The 19134-nt window shown below is 35.2% G+C and overlaps 1 protein-coding gene across 1 annotated transcript in view; it reads left to right on the top strand.

The window, feature by feature from the left end:
* LOC121729174 (facilitated trehalose transporter Tret1-like) overlaps window positions 1-19134 on the top strand; it is a 37028-nt gene that overhangs the window by 11698 nt on the left and 6196 nt on the right. The window contains exons 2-5 of the mRNA XM_042117610.1: window positions 8263-8492; window positions 12437-12606; window positions 14387-14540; window positions 15196-15328. Coding sequence (XP_041973544.1) covers window positions 8263-8492; window positions 12437-12606; window positions 14387-14540; window positions 15196-15328 — 687 coding nt within the window. The remainder of the gene's footprint in view (window positions 1-8262; window positions 8493-12436; window positions 12607-14386; window positions 14541-15195; window positions 15329-19134) is intronic.

Below are 19134 nucleotides of genomic sequence, written 5' to 3'. Positions count from 1 at the left end.
AAAAAAACTATTGCAATATTTTATGGAAGTAATCATTAATTATAAACGAGACCGCGTCCTTGCAGTCACGTGCTCGAGAAGTCGGGAGACAACAACATTTTTATAACTTATGTAAAGTTTATAATCTAAAACTGATGTAAATTATTCACTAAGCTCCCTGACCTTTTAATTAAAGGTCGGAGCGATCCGTTATCAATAGAGTACTAGGTAATATTTCCTGTAATACGACATATCACATAATGTTGTGGTTTTTTACTTTAAAACGTGCCATAACTCATGATGTATGTTGTATATATTTTGTAGACTCAAACAGGCTTTGATATTTTTTTGTAAGTTCAGTATTTCTGTGGATTTCCCTTAATCTATACTCTATACTATACTATACTTAATATTATAATTCTGCAGAGTTTGTTAGTTTGTTAGTTAGTTAGTTTGTTTGTTTGAACGCGCTAATCTCAGGAACTACTAGTCCGATTTGAAAAATTCTTTCAGTGTTAGATAGCCTATTTATCGAGGAAGGCCATAGGCTATATTTTATTATTCTACGACTAATAGGAGCGAAGAAATAGAGGAAAATGTGGAAAAAACGGGGGAAATTATATAAAATTGCTTATTATCTTAAGATTCTTAAGAACTACTGGAGCAATTTTTATGTTACTTGGCAAACATGAAGAATAGACTACGCTAAGGGACATAGGCTTTTTTTTTTGCGGAAAAATACGGTCGCGTGAAATTCCTAAATTACGCAAGCGAAGGCGCGCGGAACATCTTTGAAATTTTTGTACAATAAATAATACTTGGGACGTGATCTACTATACTATATTTTATCACGCTAATACTAATAGAAGCGAAGAAATAGAGGAAAGTATGGAAAAAACGGGGGGAAATTATTTGAAACGGCTTATTAGTACGCGCCAATCTCAGGAACTACTGGTCCAATTTGAAAAATTCTTACTGTGTTAGATAGCCCATTTATCGAGGAAGGCTATAGGCTATATTTTATCACACTAAGCCTAATAGGAACTACTGGAGCAATAATTTTTCTGTTATTTGGCACATAAGAAGTAGACCACGTGAAGGATTATAGGCTATTTTTGTGGACTAATTTGTCTGTGAAATATCTAATTTACACGGGCGATGCCGCGTGGTCACGACATCACGCGTAAATAGCTGGACCCATTTTGCTGAAATCTATACTTATAAAATTACATGTCCTGACGGACTGACTGATTCATCATCGCTGAGCAAAAACTGTAAAAGTTACAGCCACGAAATTTGGTGAGTAGGGTTTTTTTATTAAGTAGACACCCACTAAGGAAGGATTTTTGAAAATTTTACCCCGAAGGGGGTGAAATAAGGGTTGAAAGTTTTAATGAAAGTACGTCATTTCTTGAGTTAGAAACATGAAACTTTATTTTTGAGTTACTGATTAAAAATGAATGGATACGTATTTAAGCGTTTTTGGTAATTCTACCCCCAAGGGGGTGAAATTGGGGTTGAAAGTTTGAATGAAACTCCGTTATTTCTTGAGTTAGAAACATGAAATTTTATGTTTGGGTTACTGATTAAAAATGAATGGATACGTATTTAAGCGTTTTTAGAAATTCTACCCCCAAGGGGGTGAAATTAGAGTTGAAAGTTTAAATGAAAGTCCATCATTTCTTGAGTTAGAAACATGAAACTTTATTTTTGTGCTACTGATTAAAAATGAATGGATACGAATTTAAGTGTTTTTGGTAATTCTACCCCCAAGGGGGTGAAAGTTTTAATGAAAGTCCATAATTTCTTGAGTTAGAAACTTGAAAGTTTATTGACGTTTGCGTTTGACGTTTGCTTAAATAGGGTCCGTTTTTACCCTTTGTATAAGGAACCACAAAAACAAAAAGGAGAAAACTATCCATCTTTGTTATTATACTATGTTAACGCGGATGAAATCGCGGGCAACAGCTAGTTTGGTATAAAGATACTTTGAGTCCCAAAAAAGAACATAGGATACATTTTGTCCCGGAAAAATGTACGGTTACTGCACAATAATATACTTTTATGATTTGCGCGTAAACTATTTATTTAATATATTTTGATGGGATTTGGTATGGAGACAATGAATACTAATTTTGTCCCGGAAAATGTACGGTTCGGTTGCGCGTAAACGATTCAATCGATATACGGGAACAATTACTATAAACTAAAGTCCACGCGGACGAAGTCGCGGGCAACAGCTAGTAATAGACATATTTGAGCTCTTGAAAAACTTAAAAAATACAAACAATAATCAATAGGTACCTTTACAAAAATAAAAAAAATTAACACTTTCTGTATTATAATTAACATTATATTTATAGCATTACATATAGTATTATTATTTAAATTTATTTATATATTTATAGCATTATATTTATATATTTAACTCTGAACTAACCTGCATGGTTCAATAGAACTTCGCTCTTGACTCGGAGAGACAATTGAGTACTACCACAGAATACATAATATTAGTTTAACAAGTACTACACATTACACAAATACTTCTTACGTTCTACGAAGCTGGCTTGGTTTCAATGAAACGGTAAATGCTAATGGTGGTAATATCGTTGTTGAAGTGCCATCAATACCTACTAAACTATAGGAGCTTATTTTACATAAGGAAAAAAACGTTTAACTATTTAGGTCTTATGAACAGAATTTTCTTATAATTTCTAATTACATTTTTACAAACATATTTAGTTACTCTATCTATACATACTCGTATTATAAAACAAAGTCGCTTTTTTTCCTTTATTCCCTTTAATCTTTAAAACTAGGCAACGGATTTTGATGATTCTTTCAGTGTTAGATAGCCCATTTATCGAGGAAGGTTATAGCTATATTTTATCACGCTAAGATTAATAGCGAAGAAATAGAGGAAAATGTGGAAAAAACGGAGAAAATTATTTGAAAGTCCTAACTTGAACGCGCTAATCTCAGGAACTACTGGTCCGATTTTAAAAATTATTTCAGTGTTAGATAACCCATTTGTTGAGAAAGGCTATGCGCTATATTTTATCACGCTAAGACTAAAAGGAGAATGTAGAAAAACGGGGGAAATTATTTGAAAGGGCATATATCGCGAACTACTGGAGCAACTACCTATATATTATATACCCGTGTGACGCCGGGGCGGGTCGCTAGTTATTTTATAAATTACGAGTTAAATAATAACACATATTATTCTAAAACCGTTATTAGGTCGAGATATTGATCTTGAAATCAAAATTTAAATTTAAAAAAATGTAAGGAGGTATTGGTACTTAGGTACTTCAACAATTATGTTATATGAATTGTGTGAATATATTGTATAAGTATGTCGTAATTGATAATGACATTTTTAAGATGTGCGAAAACGTGATAGCATGACGAACTTAAGACGTAACGTATTGTAATTATTATTATTTAGTATTTACTTTATCCATCAGTATGCTCTACAATTCTGCAGAATTGACCAGCGAAATAACCTTAAAAAAGAAAGTACGGTATTTATATATTTCATAAAAATATTATAATTATTCGATAATATTGATCATAGTAAATGTAGCAATAAAATATATTAGTCTTGGTTAGAATAATTATTATTTTTTTACAAAAAATTGTAAACCCGACTTCCAACTCACAAAAAAGTAGACTACGTACGAAAATTAATAATTTTTATTACTATAGTAGCCACTATTCTTTCAGAATTATTGTCCTAAAATTTAACGATTTCTCTACTTAATCTTCACACTTTTGAAGGCGCTTCCAGCCAAGTCAATATTCCATATCAAGGATTTATGCAATTTTTTGGGCTGGCACCGACTTCAAAAGTGTGAAGATTGAGTAGACAAATCGTTACATTTTAGGACAATTTTGAAAGAGACATAACGGTACGAAACTCTTTGTGCGCGAGCCCGACTCGCACCTGGCCGATTTTATTGCAAACATGGTATCAAATTCGGGCAATCTATACAACAAAAAAATAATTTTGAAAATCTGACCACAAACTGCAAAGTAAAAATTAATTCCTCCTTTTTTGAAAGTCGGTTAAAAAAGTATCTAAGATGTCGACCAGGGATGTAAGGTATCATCATGCCAAATTTCATTGAAATCGGTCCAGCGGATTCAGAGATTAGCCTGTACAAACAGACAGAGAAACAAAAATTTCAAAAACAGTTAAAATGTGTTCTACTACTGTTCTAACATGCACCTGACTCGTTTTTTCAAGTTTATTTTTAATGTACAAAAATTTTACCTCTACGATTTTATTATAAGTATATAGATATGAGAAATACCAAAAATAGAGTCTTAGCGTAATGCAGGTGATGATGATGATGATTGATGCAAGTTACGTAGTTGAATATGCTTGCATTGCTTGGGGATTTCGGCGTTGTATATCAACGCCGAAATCCCCAAGTATGTATCCATAAGAACGCCAGAGTTCTATCGGTACCTTGGTGGTAGGGGTGGAAGGGTGCAAAATCTTACTTTTTGGTAGCATTTGCTTAGTTTACTTCATAAAAAGTTGAAATCAATATTATGTTTTTCATAACATTTAGAGTTCCCTCGATTTCTCATAGTTTCAATAAATTTGAAAAAAAAAAAAAAAAAATATATATATATATATATATACGACATCGTAGGATGATTTGATAAATCGAATTTTCGCGAAAATTCTAGGGATTTCGCGAAAACACGGATTTATCAAATCATCCTACGACAGATATAATAATATCATCTCACTAAACGAAGGTTAAAATACCTGTTGTGTGTATTTAATTAGCATTGCATCTTCAAGTCAGTTTAATTAACTAAAATTATTTAAAAATAAAAAAGCCCGTATTTTTATTATTAATCTTTTTATTACCTAAATAACTTCAGTCATTTTCGATAAAACCGATAATTGAAGATAAAATGTTTGTTATTGTTTATTTCGCACGTACGTTCCTGCTTGTTTTGATAATATTGTATGAATGAAAATCTTAGTCCATACCTACGTGCCTATATAAAACTTCTGCTGCATTGAGTAACTGGGGCTAACTTATCAGTAGGCTGTGCAGACTGCCTCACGTGTAAAATACGCACCCATTTACGAATAAAAACCCTTCAATAACCGTTTTCGAAAAATAATTATTAAATTTATATTAAACAATAAAACCGGCCAAGTGTGTGTCGGGCCACGCGCAATATAGGGTCCCGTAGTACCGTTAGTTTTGAAAAATGTTGTATGGTGAATGTACGTACATTTATATCGTGTTTTACAATACTACACTGTACTTGGCGAAACATGGCGTTAGCGGTCATTGACTCCCTGTCAAAAACTTGTCATTCAAAGGCGCGATTGACAACATCTGACACTTCATTGTCAATCACGGTTTATATAGGTAATGACAAGTTTTTGACAGGGAGTCAATGACCGCTACCGCCATGTTTCGCCGACTACAGTATAACAACATCATCTCAGTTCCTGTCAAAGAAAGAACGAAAAGTTCTATTATACTCGTACTACGCCGAATACATTTTTTTTTAGTTGATCGACTATTACTCAATAACTTACGAAGTCTTCTTAGCCGTGATAGTTTTCCTTTTAAATTCAGCATATTTCCTAGTCTCGTGAGTTTTTTCACATTTACAGAAGCAACCGCTTAGCTGGTAGAAGGGGGGGAGATACTGGACTCTAACGATTTTTGTACTTTAAAACTTAATATTTCACAAATGGATCCCTAAATCGGAAAATGATCTATAAATATTCCTTATATTTTTAAAAAAACCTATCCAACGACACCCCACACGATGGGGTGGGCTCGACAAAAAAATTCATCCCCGCTTGATGTGTAGGGCAGGTACCTACTAAAAAAAATTCATGAAATCGTTGGAGTCGATTACGAGATTTCAATTATATAATATATCTTATATCTTTAAACGAGCAATTCTTGTATATATAATTATATACTAGCTATTTGACCGAGCTTTGCTCGTTATTCGATAAAACACGAATAAAATGACATATTTATTGCCCCTGAAAACCCCTATACTTATACTAAATTTCATGAAAATCGTTGGAGCCGATTCCGAGATTCCAATTATATATCTATATATAATATACTTACAAGAATTGCTCGTTTAAAGATATAAGATATATTATATAATTGAAATCTCGTAATCGACTCCAACGATTTCATGAATTTTTTTTAGTAGGTTTATAGGGGGTTTCGGAGGCGATAAATCGATCTAGCTAGGAATCATTTTTAGAAAATGTCATTTTATTCGTGTTTTATCGAATACCGAGCAAAGCTCGGTCAAATAGCTAGTAAATATTATATTTAGTAAATACATAGGAGTAGGTACTAAAATATACCTATAATCATAAACTTATAATATACCTACCTACCTCCCTATAATATACCTACCTACCTAATATACCTACCTCGCAATAAACTTATAATATCATAAACTTATAATATGCCTATAATGCTGAATCAAAGAGTTGGTACAGAGGCTGCCTCGTTTTTTTTTTTTTTTTCGAAAGGGTCTAAGCTACTGGTCTGGTTAAGACCATGGTAGTTTAATCGTGGCTATAACTAGTCTGTTGCTAGTTGGTTTGGAAATAAACAATGAGGGGGGCCTGGCCCCCTCCCCTAAACGTGTGACATTCTAGTCGGGCAATATTGGGGAGAGCTACGAAAATAAGCTATTTTTATCTGACGTGGGGACACGGGACCCCCCTGCTCTTAAGGGGTCCGACCCCTTACTCACTCTCAGACGAGTGAGGCTGCTCGCGCGCGGTAGCACAAACTAGCTGCGTACTAGTTATCGCGGTAACTGCCTCGTATTTTTTCGCGCTGTATTACAGAATTTTCTCCTTTAATTTTCATTACCTAGGTGTAGATACCGCTAAAATTATAAATTTCTTAAAGCAATTTTAATAAAACTGTTGCTACTTACTCTTTATCCATGGTGAAAAGTTACTTAATCCATTATCTACTAATTTGTGAACGGAACTAATTTGGTATTACCATTAGCTGGACAAAGCGAGCGAGTAATTGTTGCAATTACAGCTTTCGTGAGCTGCATTCATTACTGATAGATAACCGATGCATCATATACGACCTGCAGATTGAATGACAATCACGGTACGTCGCCTTATTGTGTGAAGATGACGCATGCAAATCCGTTGCGCGGGCCAAAACTCGTTTATTGCGAGGGAACCAAATATTTTTCCGGCATAAAAAGTATCCTATGTCCTTTACCTCGTCTGCCACAGTCGGACACTTATGACATCTATGCTTTCAACTGCCAGACCATCTCAAAGTCTAATACTTTAGGGGCGCGGGCAGTGGGAAGAAACTGTCATACATTATGTGCAATAGTTGAAGACGAGAATAATTATATGACGAAATATGACGACAATAAAATGATGAAAGTCTGGCTGCCGCTGACGTCTGACTTCTGAGCCAGTAGGGGGAGGAATCTGAATGCATGGCAGTCAGTGGCAGCAGTGAAGCGATAGCACCAGAGAACGCAATAGATTGGGTTTGGACTTTGGTCCTTAGACTATGATCAAAACACTGGCCAGACCACTGAATGAGGAAATAAGTCGCAGTAAATGTAGGTAAACAAACAAAATTATTTAAATATTAATTTTGATATAATAATAATTTTGATAAGTAGGTACTGCCTACCTCAAACAAAAAATTTACGAGTAGTAATGCATGTCACCGGGTTTTAAAATTTCGCTTTATCAGGCCCAAAACTCGTTTTGCATTTCTTAGCTCCAATTTGTCCTGAAATTGACAAACCGGCTTCATTGTTTGTTAATATTATGCATGTAGGTCGAGATATATTATGTATACTGTATAGTGTATACAATATCGCAAAATATATACGTAGATAATTTTATATTGGGTTGATATGGTAACATACCCTTAAAATTTATTACCTGATATATGTATGCCAACGAAATGCGACAAGTCGACTAAGATTTAGAGCTTGCTAAAAAAATATTATAAGTAACCCTATAAAAGCAACCCTTCTCTGGTACAGCCATTGTACACACAAGGGAAAAGACATCGCACAAGTCACAAATTAACCGCGAAAACCTTTACAACCACCAATACCTAGATAAAATAAGAGACGAGTAAATTAAAACAGCACCTTAGATCGGTGTCAAATGTTTTGTTATATAAAATATGTTTGTATCATGCGATCAACAGGAAAAAATATCGAAAACGTGACCAACATTCGCAAAACCTGTTCCAGTAACGATCCCGCTGCTGAACTTCGGCATGGTCCAGGGATGGCTGTCGCCCATGATATCGGCGCTGCAGTCGCCGGAGGGCCCGGTGGAGGAGCCCTTCACCAGCTCGGAGATCTCCTGGGTGACGTCGGTGACGTACATCACGGCCATCATCTTCGGCGCGCCCATGGGCTACCTGACCGACCGGTTCGGCCGCAAGAATATGACTCTTATGACTACGTTGTCATTAGTTGTGAGTATTGCCCGTACTAATATTATAAAGTCGAAAGTGTGTCTGTCTGTCTGTTACCTCTTCACGCTCACGCCCAAACCGCTGAACCGATTTTGCTGAAATTTCGTATGGAGATCTTGAGTCCCGGGAAAGGACATAGGATTCTTTCTATCCCGGAAGAATGAACCGTTCCCACGCGATTTTTTGCGCAACGGAGTTAAGGGGGTCATCTAGTTTTGTTATAAATATGTGTTGTTTTGGTAGCATGTGTGAAACGTGCGCGTACGCATGTAGGTATGCGCCGGCGAAGACACAACAACAACAATGTGAATTTAGGTTTCTTATGATATCTGATCACGTTGGAACTCATGTAGCATGCCAATTTTGGAGAAACAATGTCGAAATTTTGTCTCCAGTGATAACATTATATTATAGGTAGTCGAATATTATATAGGACTTAGGAGCTAAGTAGGTACATAGTAGATGTTCTTCGCAACTCCGTTTTCACAAAAAATCCTTTATGTCACGGAAAGCTTATATTAGCCTGATATACAATATACATTATCCAAGATTCTACTACCCTATATTTTTCTCGGGACCAGAAAGTATTTCCATAGTCCAAATTTTATGTAAACCAGTCGGTAGGTTTGGTGAAGACAGACAGGTAGACACACTTATTCGCCATTTATAGTCAAATACTTAAATAGTACGAATAATTTGCTAAAGTTGTTATAGTAAATATTTTTTAGTTTGGAAAACATGCAATTTGTAGGAACCTTGTAACTTAACGACAGCTATTAAATTCTATTCATTACTTTGTTTTAATTGAGCAGAGATCGAGTGTTAAGGTCAGTTCATCAGTTGTATAGATAATAAACTATAGAGAAAAATCATAGCGGGTAGCATCATACGTAGAACAGCAACACTTCGCAGTTTCTGTTTTTTTAACAAGAGTTTATCTATTCAACAGCATTGTTCATTGATTTAATTTTGACGATAGGTAATTAAAAGATAAAATAGAAAAAAAAACCTGAGTAAATGGACGTATGTACTGGCGGTCGACTAAAGAATGGACGCGTGTATCGAAGTTGCAACGCCTAAAATTACTTTTTTTACTTATTTTTAACGTAAATTAGTCATCGTGTTTCCAAAACGTTACACAAAAAGTAACCTTGCAAGTAGGTAGTTGCACCCAAACTGTTTTGTGGTAACTTTTTGTAGCGTTGCTGACAAAGATGTTCCGTCTACAATGATTGTCCAAGCACCCAATACATCTCTTCCTACTCCTAGTTCCTTCCTATAACATGATTGCTTCTTAATTCTTATGCCTGGTCTCTGAGTTTTTTGACAGCAGTTCATGTATTCAATAGAGTTTTTGATTGGTTAATATTTTTACGTAAGACATCGAAATAGCTAGGTTAACTTCTAAGTCAAAGAACCTTAGCATTTGTGCTTCAGATAATAAAGCTAGCTAATATTACTTTACTCAATACCTGCAATAACTTAAATAAACTACAACATACAATTTTAATTGTTATGCACCCATTAGGGGTTTCCAACAGACGTTGTTAGATTTTTCGCCAACTCAGGTATTGTGACTTAGCTCTCAATTCGTAGAATGACTAGTTTTGTATTCGATATGCCAATTTATCTGATAGCAGAGGGTGGACCTAGGTTATTTGATCGGTTTATGTCAAGCCCAGCCGACAGATTACAGCCTACATTGCAGAGTATCAAGTTATTATAGCCAAGAGAGCGATGTACATTACTACAAAAACTACTAACGAAAATAGGTTCGAACGAGATCTAGCCAGTAGTTTTTTTATACGTCATGAATGGTAAACCTTTATTTAACTTTCATTAAATCAACTGAAATATGAAAATAAATCAAACTCGCACTTGGCCGGTTTTTTTATTTGTAGCTACTGTGACTTACCGATGATTAGAAAAGTGCCCGTTATCTAGGTCAACGTTTCCATTTGAATTTCTACAGCATTTTTAGGCATTTAGGCATTTTGAAAATTCTGATTGACGTCCGACTCCGATAGCAGACTAAAGAACAAAGACGAAAGACGAGCGTTGCTCGTCGTTTGGGAGCGCGATATGGCACGCGAAGTACATACACATGCGGTATCTATCATGATCTATGTATGTGGTTATTTAGGTAAATTATAACAAGATTTTAGACAACAAGGACTAAACCATTTAGGGGGGCAGCATACCTGTTTCGAGAAGATGGTCGGTTTGGTATAGTGAAACAAAAAATCATGAAAATTGACTTTTATTAATCTGAATGAAAATATATTTTGTTTTCAACACTTCATTTTGGGCAGAGTAGGTAACACGTTTTTAATTCCCACTTGCCAGGAAAATTGACTGGGTACGCCCATGTACCTTCCTCTATATTTATTAGAAGTTATACAATGCTTATTGAAAATGATTCATGAAAAAAACTAGATATTTTCCGGTTATACCAGTATATCTTTTATGGTAATTGTGTATTTAGACGAAATCTGTTAACACCTTTGACGTCAGCTAGCCTTGCAAATTATGATGCATTTAAGAATAAAATAATTTTACATACAATTTAAAATCTAAATCGAATAAAACCTGTGAGGTTGTCACTTGTATCCGAGATTCAGTTGACACATTTTGACTTATTAGTCTGGGAAAATTAAGTAATTCAGACCAAATAATTCATGTGGTTTTGAAAGTGGCTACAGTTATTCCTAAAGGTGTGCAGATGAATATAGTAAAGAGTATAGTAAAAGTTCACGAGCCGGGGGGAAAGGTCTCCTTTTCAAGGTTTTTGCTTGTAACTCGAAAATTATTTATAATATCTCTTTAGTGACTTCAATATTAATTATCTACATTAAATTTCCTATAAATTACGTCTATATATTTTTACTGTACGATCATTACTTTAGGAAATACAGAGTATTAAAGGTGATAAAAAAAGCTAAATCGTTTTACAAATTTTAATTCTAAAAAATTAAACAAAATTTTTTGCACGAATATGCCGACTTATCAATAAAATTGTGTTTTACCTTCGTCACCTTTTTATTAACATCGATGGGGGCTCCATTAGCTCCTAGGCAGCCGTTACAGATAAGACTACACTTAATGTCCGCTTTTCGGCAACTGTATTTTTCAGAACGACCACTTTTACATCGGCAAAAAATTTGAATTTAACGACGCGTTAGGAGCAGGAGGATCCAAGGTCGTGATTGTTTCTAAGTTTCTATCGACTTCTCGCTTCCAACTCCATATTTCAAGAGGCAGTTGGTTCGACCCAAGCCACTTCTGTACTTGATGGAATACTCTGTAAGCGTGTTATTTCGCTGAAAATGTAACGCTGAAATCTTGTACCAATCCCAAACCGGATCTTTCTTCCCTCCCCCCTACCAAAGGGTCAGCGAAATATCCCGCTTACAAAGTATTCCATCAAGTACAGGAGTGGCTTGGGTCGAACCATCGAGGTCGTAGGAAATTTAATGTAGATAACTAATGCAGAAGTCACTAAAGATATATTAAAAATAATTTTCGAGGCACAAGCAAAAGTTTTTTAGAGGGGAGGAAGGTTTCCCCCACCGCCGGCTCATGTCACTCCCTCGGGGACTTATACTATATTCAACTTTAGGAATAACTGTAGCAACTTCTAAAATTGCTTGAATTATTTGGTCTGATCGACGATTTTGATACTAATTTTCTTAGACTATAGTGGCAAACAAATATTTAAGGGGTACTTGCCATAACATTTTTTTAAATGGATAATATATAATAATAATAATATAATATAATAATATAGCCGGCTGGTTAAATTATTGATATATGTAACTATTTTTTTCTCTTCTTTTAAACCAAATTGTTATTTGAATCGAATTGGAGAGATTCGGAAGGTAGGAGCATTAGAACCTACGATTAGACTAACCACATAAGAATATAATCATTTTGTTTCTCTCCAGCTGTACTGGCAGATAAAGCTGCTAAGTCTGAAGCCGTGGGCGCTGATCCTGGCGCGAGCCATCGCGGGTATACCGTGCTCTGCCTGCTACATAGTTCTGCCCATCTACCTCAAGGAGATCAGCGACATCGACCTACGAGGCGCGTTGGGATCTCTACTCATTTTAAATAGGTAGGTTTTTTTGAGTTGACAAATCAGGGCACTTATTTGGCCTAGGCAGTAGTAATTAAACGTACACCTAATGAAACGCGTAGCGCTGTCACCTATGTATGGGATAGGTATGAGAATAGAATAACCCATCGCACAATTTGCTTGTACTAGCAAATTGTGCGATGTACAGTAACTCGGCGAGTTAATAAAATCGTTTAATAAACGCCTCGGTCTCTTGTATCAGATAGCATCAAAATAATACTTTTAGCAGCAAAAACAATTTATTATTAAGTTCAGTTCCGTTAAGCAAAAAAAGTAAATCAACAATCCAGTTCGCTTGAGAACGTTTGCTATTGTGTTCGAAATAATCAGTATCATACGTATATCAATGTTAAAATCGTAAATCTTACTTTTAACTATTAATAATATGAATAACAATAATTACTACCTAGTCAGGTTGTAGGTACTATAGAGTCAAACAACAAGTCAACAAACGTACTTGACCAGATTACGTGCCATAGAACAAGACATGAATGAACGATGCGGCGGTCTCATGAACAATCTAGAAGACAACACGCAAAGGCTGTAATCATATAAAAAGAGAATCATTTAAACTAAACAACAAAAAAGAATACAAAAGTTACTTAGATGCATCATGGTAAAAAAATATAATACATATTAGGGGCAACACGAGTGCCCGGGTCAGACCGAACCGTTGCTCCTTTAATGTGAAAAATTAATACCCCAAAAGTTACACACGGGCATAAATAAAACGAGTTTCGAATGGAAATCCCAAGTCTGATTGACGGCATCTTAGTGAGCCAAACACACAAAAAATCGTGATGTTTCATTTCTTATTCGGAATATTAAACTCGTATTGAAAAAGTTATAAGATTCACCCATAAAACGAGAGAATAATAAGTATTATTAGGTTGTCATTGTAGAATCTTATTCGTCGATGATCGAACAATAGATTAGGTTCGGTTCGAACTCCAAAGTCTAAAACCAGACTAAGGGTCAATTTATACTAGCGTAGACTGTAGAGTCGAAGCGCATCGAAGCGAGTTCGGTTCGAACTCTAAAGTCTAAAACCAGACTAAGGGTCAATTTATACTAGCGTAGACTGTAGAGTCGAAGCGCATCGAAGCGAATTACCAAAATAAAACGACTCTGCGCTAGTATAAATTGACCCTAATTCAAAGTCCAACTCGCGGGTAGATTGACTCCACCACTTTTAATTTATGGAAGTGCTTGGGTTTGTCACCATTTATAAAACAATCGATAACCAAATTAAAGTCCCCACGAAGGAAATTAATAAATAATAATACTTCTAAAATAAATTAATAATGTTTTTATGTAATAAAAACAAAAAATATCCATTGAAAGAGATCTCACACAAAAGATTAATGGTATTGTACGTACGTACGGTAGATATTTTGTTCAATTAGGTATTATTAGTTACCTTCGTACCCACCGACATGGTTAAAAAATCAAAACGGTTCAAAACATCGAGGATTTACCCCGTCAAAGACATTAAGATCAATCAATCCAGAAAAACTTAAGTTTTGTATTACAGACTTACAGTATACAATAATAATCATTTAAGTAAATTTTAACCAGAATGTTTGTTCAACAAAATACCTAAGTATTACTGTCTCAAACAAAAATAAATAATAATATCTTCTCTCTAATAATAGGGTACTATTGAGTTCCATCGCAATTAAGAAAGATCACAGCGATTTCGCAATTTCAAGAATCGAACGTAACAATGGGAGTGAATTCCTCACGTCGAACGTTTCAGAAACATTGGGTACTTGACAAGCTACGTGTTTGCGGACCTGCTGGAGGTGGCGCCGATGCTGTGGATGGGGCTGCTGGTCCCCACCGTGGTGTTCTTCCTGTTCCTCATCATGCCGGAGACCCCGGAGTTTTTGGTGAAGCAGGGGAAGATTGATGTGAGTATTTCGAAAGTGAACATGATAGGTGAAATTCGTAACTAGAATCCTAGGATAGAAAGCTAAAAGGGGTTGTTGGGTCTATTTCTATAAAAAAACTGAAAATTCGTTATTAGTTTTTTAGAAACTAAAAATTCTCTAGCTTTCTTGCTATCTTTAAGTTTCGGACATAATATAATATTTTTGGAACGAAGTTCCTTATCGCGCGTTGCGAAAGGGAGCTAGACGGAAAAAGTTGTAATGACATGACACAATAGTGCCGCATGCACCGTACGGTTTACAACTATAGCATTTTTGCTCTAGTTATAACAACTAGAGCACTATATTATATAGAGCATTATATTATAATAGCTATAGTTGAAAGCCGTACGTACGGTAGCGCGTTTCTCTCTTTGTCTCTCTTTTTTTGTTTTTTTTATAACTTCGTTCCATCCGGATGTCCCCTGACACCACTCATTTTTTTTTAAATTTGCACAAGTATTTTGAGGTAAAATCTTACAGATTTTACCTAAGGTTCAGAGCATGGTAATCACTTGTCGTCTAATTTTTGTATTGCTTAAACTTAAATAAGTAATTATATTATAATAGGTAGCTAGTAATATAATAATTTATAAAAAGTGCAGATTCTTACAATTCATACCGTTTTTTTTTTCAGGAAGCGAAAAATGTTTTAGCGTGGCTGAGGGGTGTGAGTCCCGTGGACCAGGGGCTGGAGCAGGAGATAGACGTCATAGTAAAAGCCGAGAAACAGACCAAGGCTGATAATAAATCCGTCTGGAATATTATTTGTAAGCGACACTTTACACCTGTTTTTAATAATAATACTTATTTAATAATTATTAAGTAAGGTCAATGTGTCGAAGTCCGTCTGGGAGGTAAGTCCGTCTAGCGGCAATAACTTCCATATTTGAACGACTAGTTTCATATGGCTCAGTGGGTAAAACGATATTGCAAAGTTAGTTTGACCTAAGAAACAGACATGTCGCTACTAACTACCTGTTACGAAAAAAATGATCTCAAAATTTTTCCCGTTTTGTACTCGCAGTCGGAGTGTAAGTCTCTGCCAAAAAAAAAAAGTGGAAATACGAAGGAGTTTTTGGGGTTTCTTGGATTACATAAGTAACTTAGTGATCCTTTTACTTATTGCTGCTGTTCGATTCGTTAATATCCCTTTAATTTTGTTATTATCACCTGCAACATGTGTCTAACCTAAAATTGCAATAATTGGGAAGTCCGTCTAGTTTTCATAAGGAAAGGCCGTCATATGCCGGTCTTGCCTCGAATCAGATATTGTCAACCTTTTCAAATAAACATGTCTTTATTGTTAATTTGCATTTGAACTTAGAACTACTAAATCATAGCATTGCCCAAATTTTACTGCACGAAAAGAGCATACAAGAGGGGCTGATAAAAATTGCAAAAGTTATAAACAATACAGTAAAAAAAGAAGGGTTTGGTTTTTTTAATATTCCAAAAACAAAAAGTATTTGAGATAATCAACATTTGAAAAAAGATCCTTAAAGAGCAGGAAATTTCCTTAAAAATTACTACCTCCCGGACCAACAACCCTTATAATTTTAATTGAGCGGCGAAAATAACGGTAAAACGCGTAACTTTCGCGTGCATGGCCCCAATCTGCCACGTAAACTAAAAAGTTATTTTAACAAACTGAATATTAATATGACAGAATAAAAAATTGGTACTAAGTATACATAATATCAATAACAATAATCAAATCAAAATTAAGTAGGGGAGTATGTTGAAAAATGTCTTATCCCATAAATGATGATGAAGCAAAGTTGTAGATTTTACCGGCACTAGTTATTATAATTTTGTTGTAATAAGCATTTATGTTTATACTTAGTGTTTAATTTTTCAAAAAAATCACTACAATTTTAATGAAAATGTTTGCAACCACTTAGACTCACGATATCTATAGTAGATAGTCTTGCCTTAAAATGATATAAAATTAATTTTCTCTGGAATGCGAACCTTATTACTGACACCCTAAACGATATTTGAATGGCCATTTTGCGGCTTTGCTAGAAACCGTTGCCATGCATTTTACTTCACAAGTTAGGGCTATACTGCTGCTAGACGGACTTACCTCAAACTGTAAGGGAAGTCCATCTACACGCCGAGATTTTAAAAAATACCACGTAAGTAAAAAAATACGGCAACTAAGATTATTTTTAGATCATTATAGGTCTAATGAATATATAGCCTATAACTTCCGATTGAATATGTATGGAGATCAAAAGAAAACTTTTCGATACATGTATCATACCAATTCTTATATATGGTTGCCAGACTTGGGCATTAAACAAAGCACATATTAGGAAATTAACAATATGTCAAAACGCAATGAACAGAAGTATGATAGGAAAAAAGCTCTCAGATAAGATTAGAATAGAAACTATAAGAAGTAAAACAAAAACTAGAGACGTAATAGTTACCATCAAAAAACTAAAATGGAAATGGGCAGGACACATAGTACGTGGCAAAGGTAAGTGGAGTAAATCAATACTCTCTTGGTTCTTGGGCCACTTCAAAAGGAAACGTGGACGTCCCCCCAGACGATGGGTAGACGACATAAAGAAGATTGCAGGTCCCACATGGACTAGAATAGCAAAAGATACACCTGGAATATGTTGGAGGAGGCCTATGCCATGCAGCAAACAGATAATAAGAAATAGAAATATATTATAGGATATAAAAAATAAATTTGAAATAAAGATCATATTTTAGAGTTAAGCATCAAAATTATCATATAAGTTTGTTATCTGAATAAAGGCTATTATTATTATTATTATTATTACCTTCCGATGACACAAGTTACTTTAAAAAGCGAATTAAAAATAAATTATGTTAAACTTTTATATTAGAAAAGTATGCCGGAATTCGACACATTGACCTTAAGTATAATTTTCGTGATTGTACTATAGTAAATATATTATAATATTATTAATCTCTAAATAGTATAAAACAAAGTCGCTTTCCGCTGTCTGTATGTATGTGTGTACGTATGCTTAGATCTTTAAAACTACTCAACGGATTTTGATGCGGTTTTTTTTAATAGATTGAGTGTTTCAAGAGGAAGGTTTATATGTATAACATATGCATAATATGGTAGAGAAACACTGATAATTTTAGAGGTTTCTAATGTTATGTCGTAAATAAATTCATTTTTTTGCGTTTATATTGCAAACGCTGGCTAAACCCTACGAGATAGATCAAAATAATGTACTACAGTATTGTACACCTTAATAAGGTAAACAAAAAAGTCCGCGATGGTATATGTCTATTTCTTAGGGATAACTCACAATACCCATTTTTGTTCTTTACTTTTTACGAAAAATAATGGCTTATTTACGAAGCGATTTTAACAATTTACAACATTAACCCTTATCCAAATAAACATGTTTGGAAGCTAAGACATTAAATGTAGATTATAATTGTCTTTTACACTATACAATTTCGATCAATACTTTAGAAGTTTTCAAACGTATAAACTTACGCGGAATCAAAAAATATGTCGCGCGGCGGCGGCCGAGGGACATAGCGGTTACGGCGGAACCGGCAGGGGGCTCTCATAAGCTTCGGGCTTATGTTATTGTAGTAGATAGTGTATTTCGTCATTGTGTGGTTGTGCAGACGGTAACGCAGAGGAGCAACCACACTTTCTTTCAGATATTCATTGTTTCTGGTTCTTTGGTTTCTGAATTGTCGATAAAAATATATTTGACTTGGTTAGAAAAACGGACTTTTGTTTTTGCTTTGCGATTGGGTTATTTGTTGCTTTGTGGGTATTGGGTGGGTACTGGGTATACGATCATGCCTGGAAGACGTCGTCGTTCGAACATAGGTCGTAGTACAGTGAATGCCAAAAGAGCACGTTCAGCAAGAGATGAAGAATCGTCAACGGAACGTGAGACTCGCCTCAGCCAGAATAGTGATAGAAATCGGATACAGAGAGAAAGAGAATCGTCTGTAGAGCGTGAGGCTCGCCTCAGTCGGAAAAATGATGGAATTCGGATACAGAGAGAAAGAGAATCGTCTGTAGAGCGTGAGGCTCGCCTCAATCGGAAAAATGATAGAATTCGGATACAGAGAGAAAGAGAATCGTCTGTAGAGCGTGAGGCTCGCCTCAGCCAGAATAGTGATAGAAATCGAATACAGAGAGAAAGAGAATCATCTGTAGAGCGTGAGGCTCGCCTCAGCCAGGATAGGGATAGGCATCGAATACAGAGAGCAAGAAAATCATCCGCACAGACACATAGCAACACCGAACAAAACGAACAACCAAACAGCCACAGACCCGAGAGAGTAACTAATTCATGGGTAAATAAAGAAAATTCTGCCAATTTTTGCGAAACTTTTATCGTTTACGCAGCGCAATAGGAAAAATCACCCGATTTTGAAACATTCTTCATTGGTGCTCCGCTTCTATTGGTCTTAGCGTGATAATATATTATAGGCTACATCCTACTAATATTATAAAGGCGAAAGTTTGTTTGGATGTATGGATGTGTGGATGTATGGATGTTTGTTACTCTTTCACGCAAAAACTACTGAACGGATTTTAATGAAACTT

The sequence above is a fragment of the Aricia agestis genome, chromosome 1 (assembly GCF_905147365.1).
Source record: "Aricia agestis chromosome 1, ilAriAges1.1, whole genome shotgun sequence".
NCBI classification, from domain to species: domain Eukaryota; kingdom Metazoa; phylum Arthropoda; class Insecta; order Lepidoptera; family Lycaenidae; genus Aricia; species Aricia agestis.
The sequence above is the reverse complement of the archived record's forward strand: the minus strand, read 5'-3'. Positions and strand labels throughout refer to the sequence as shown.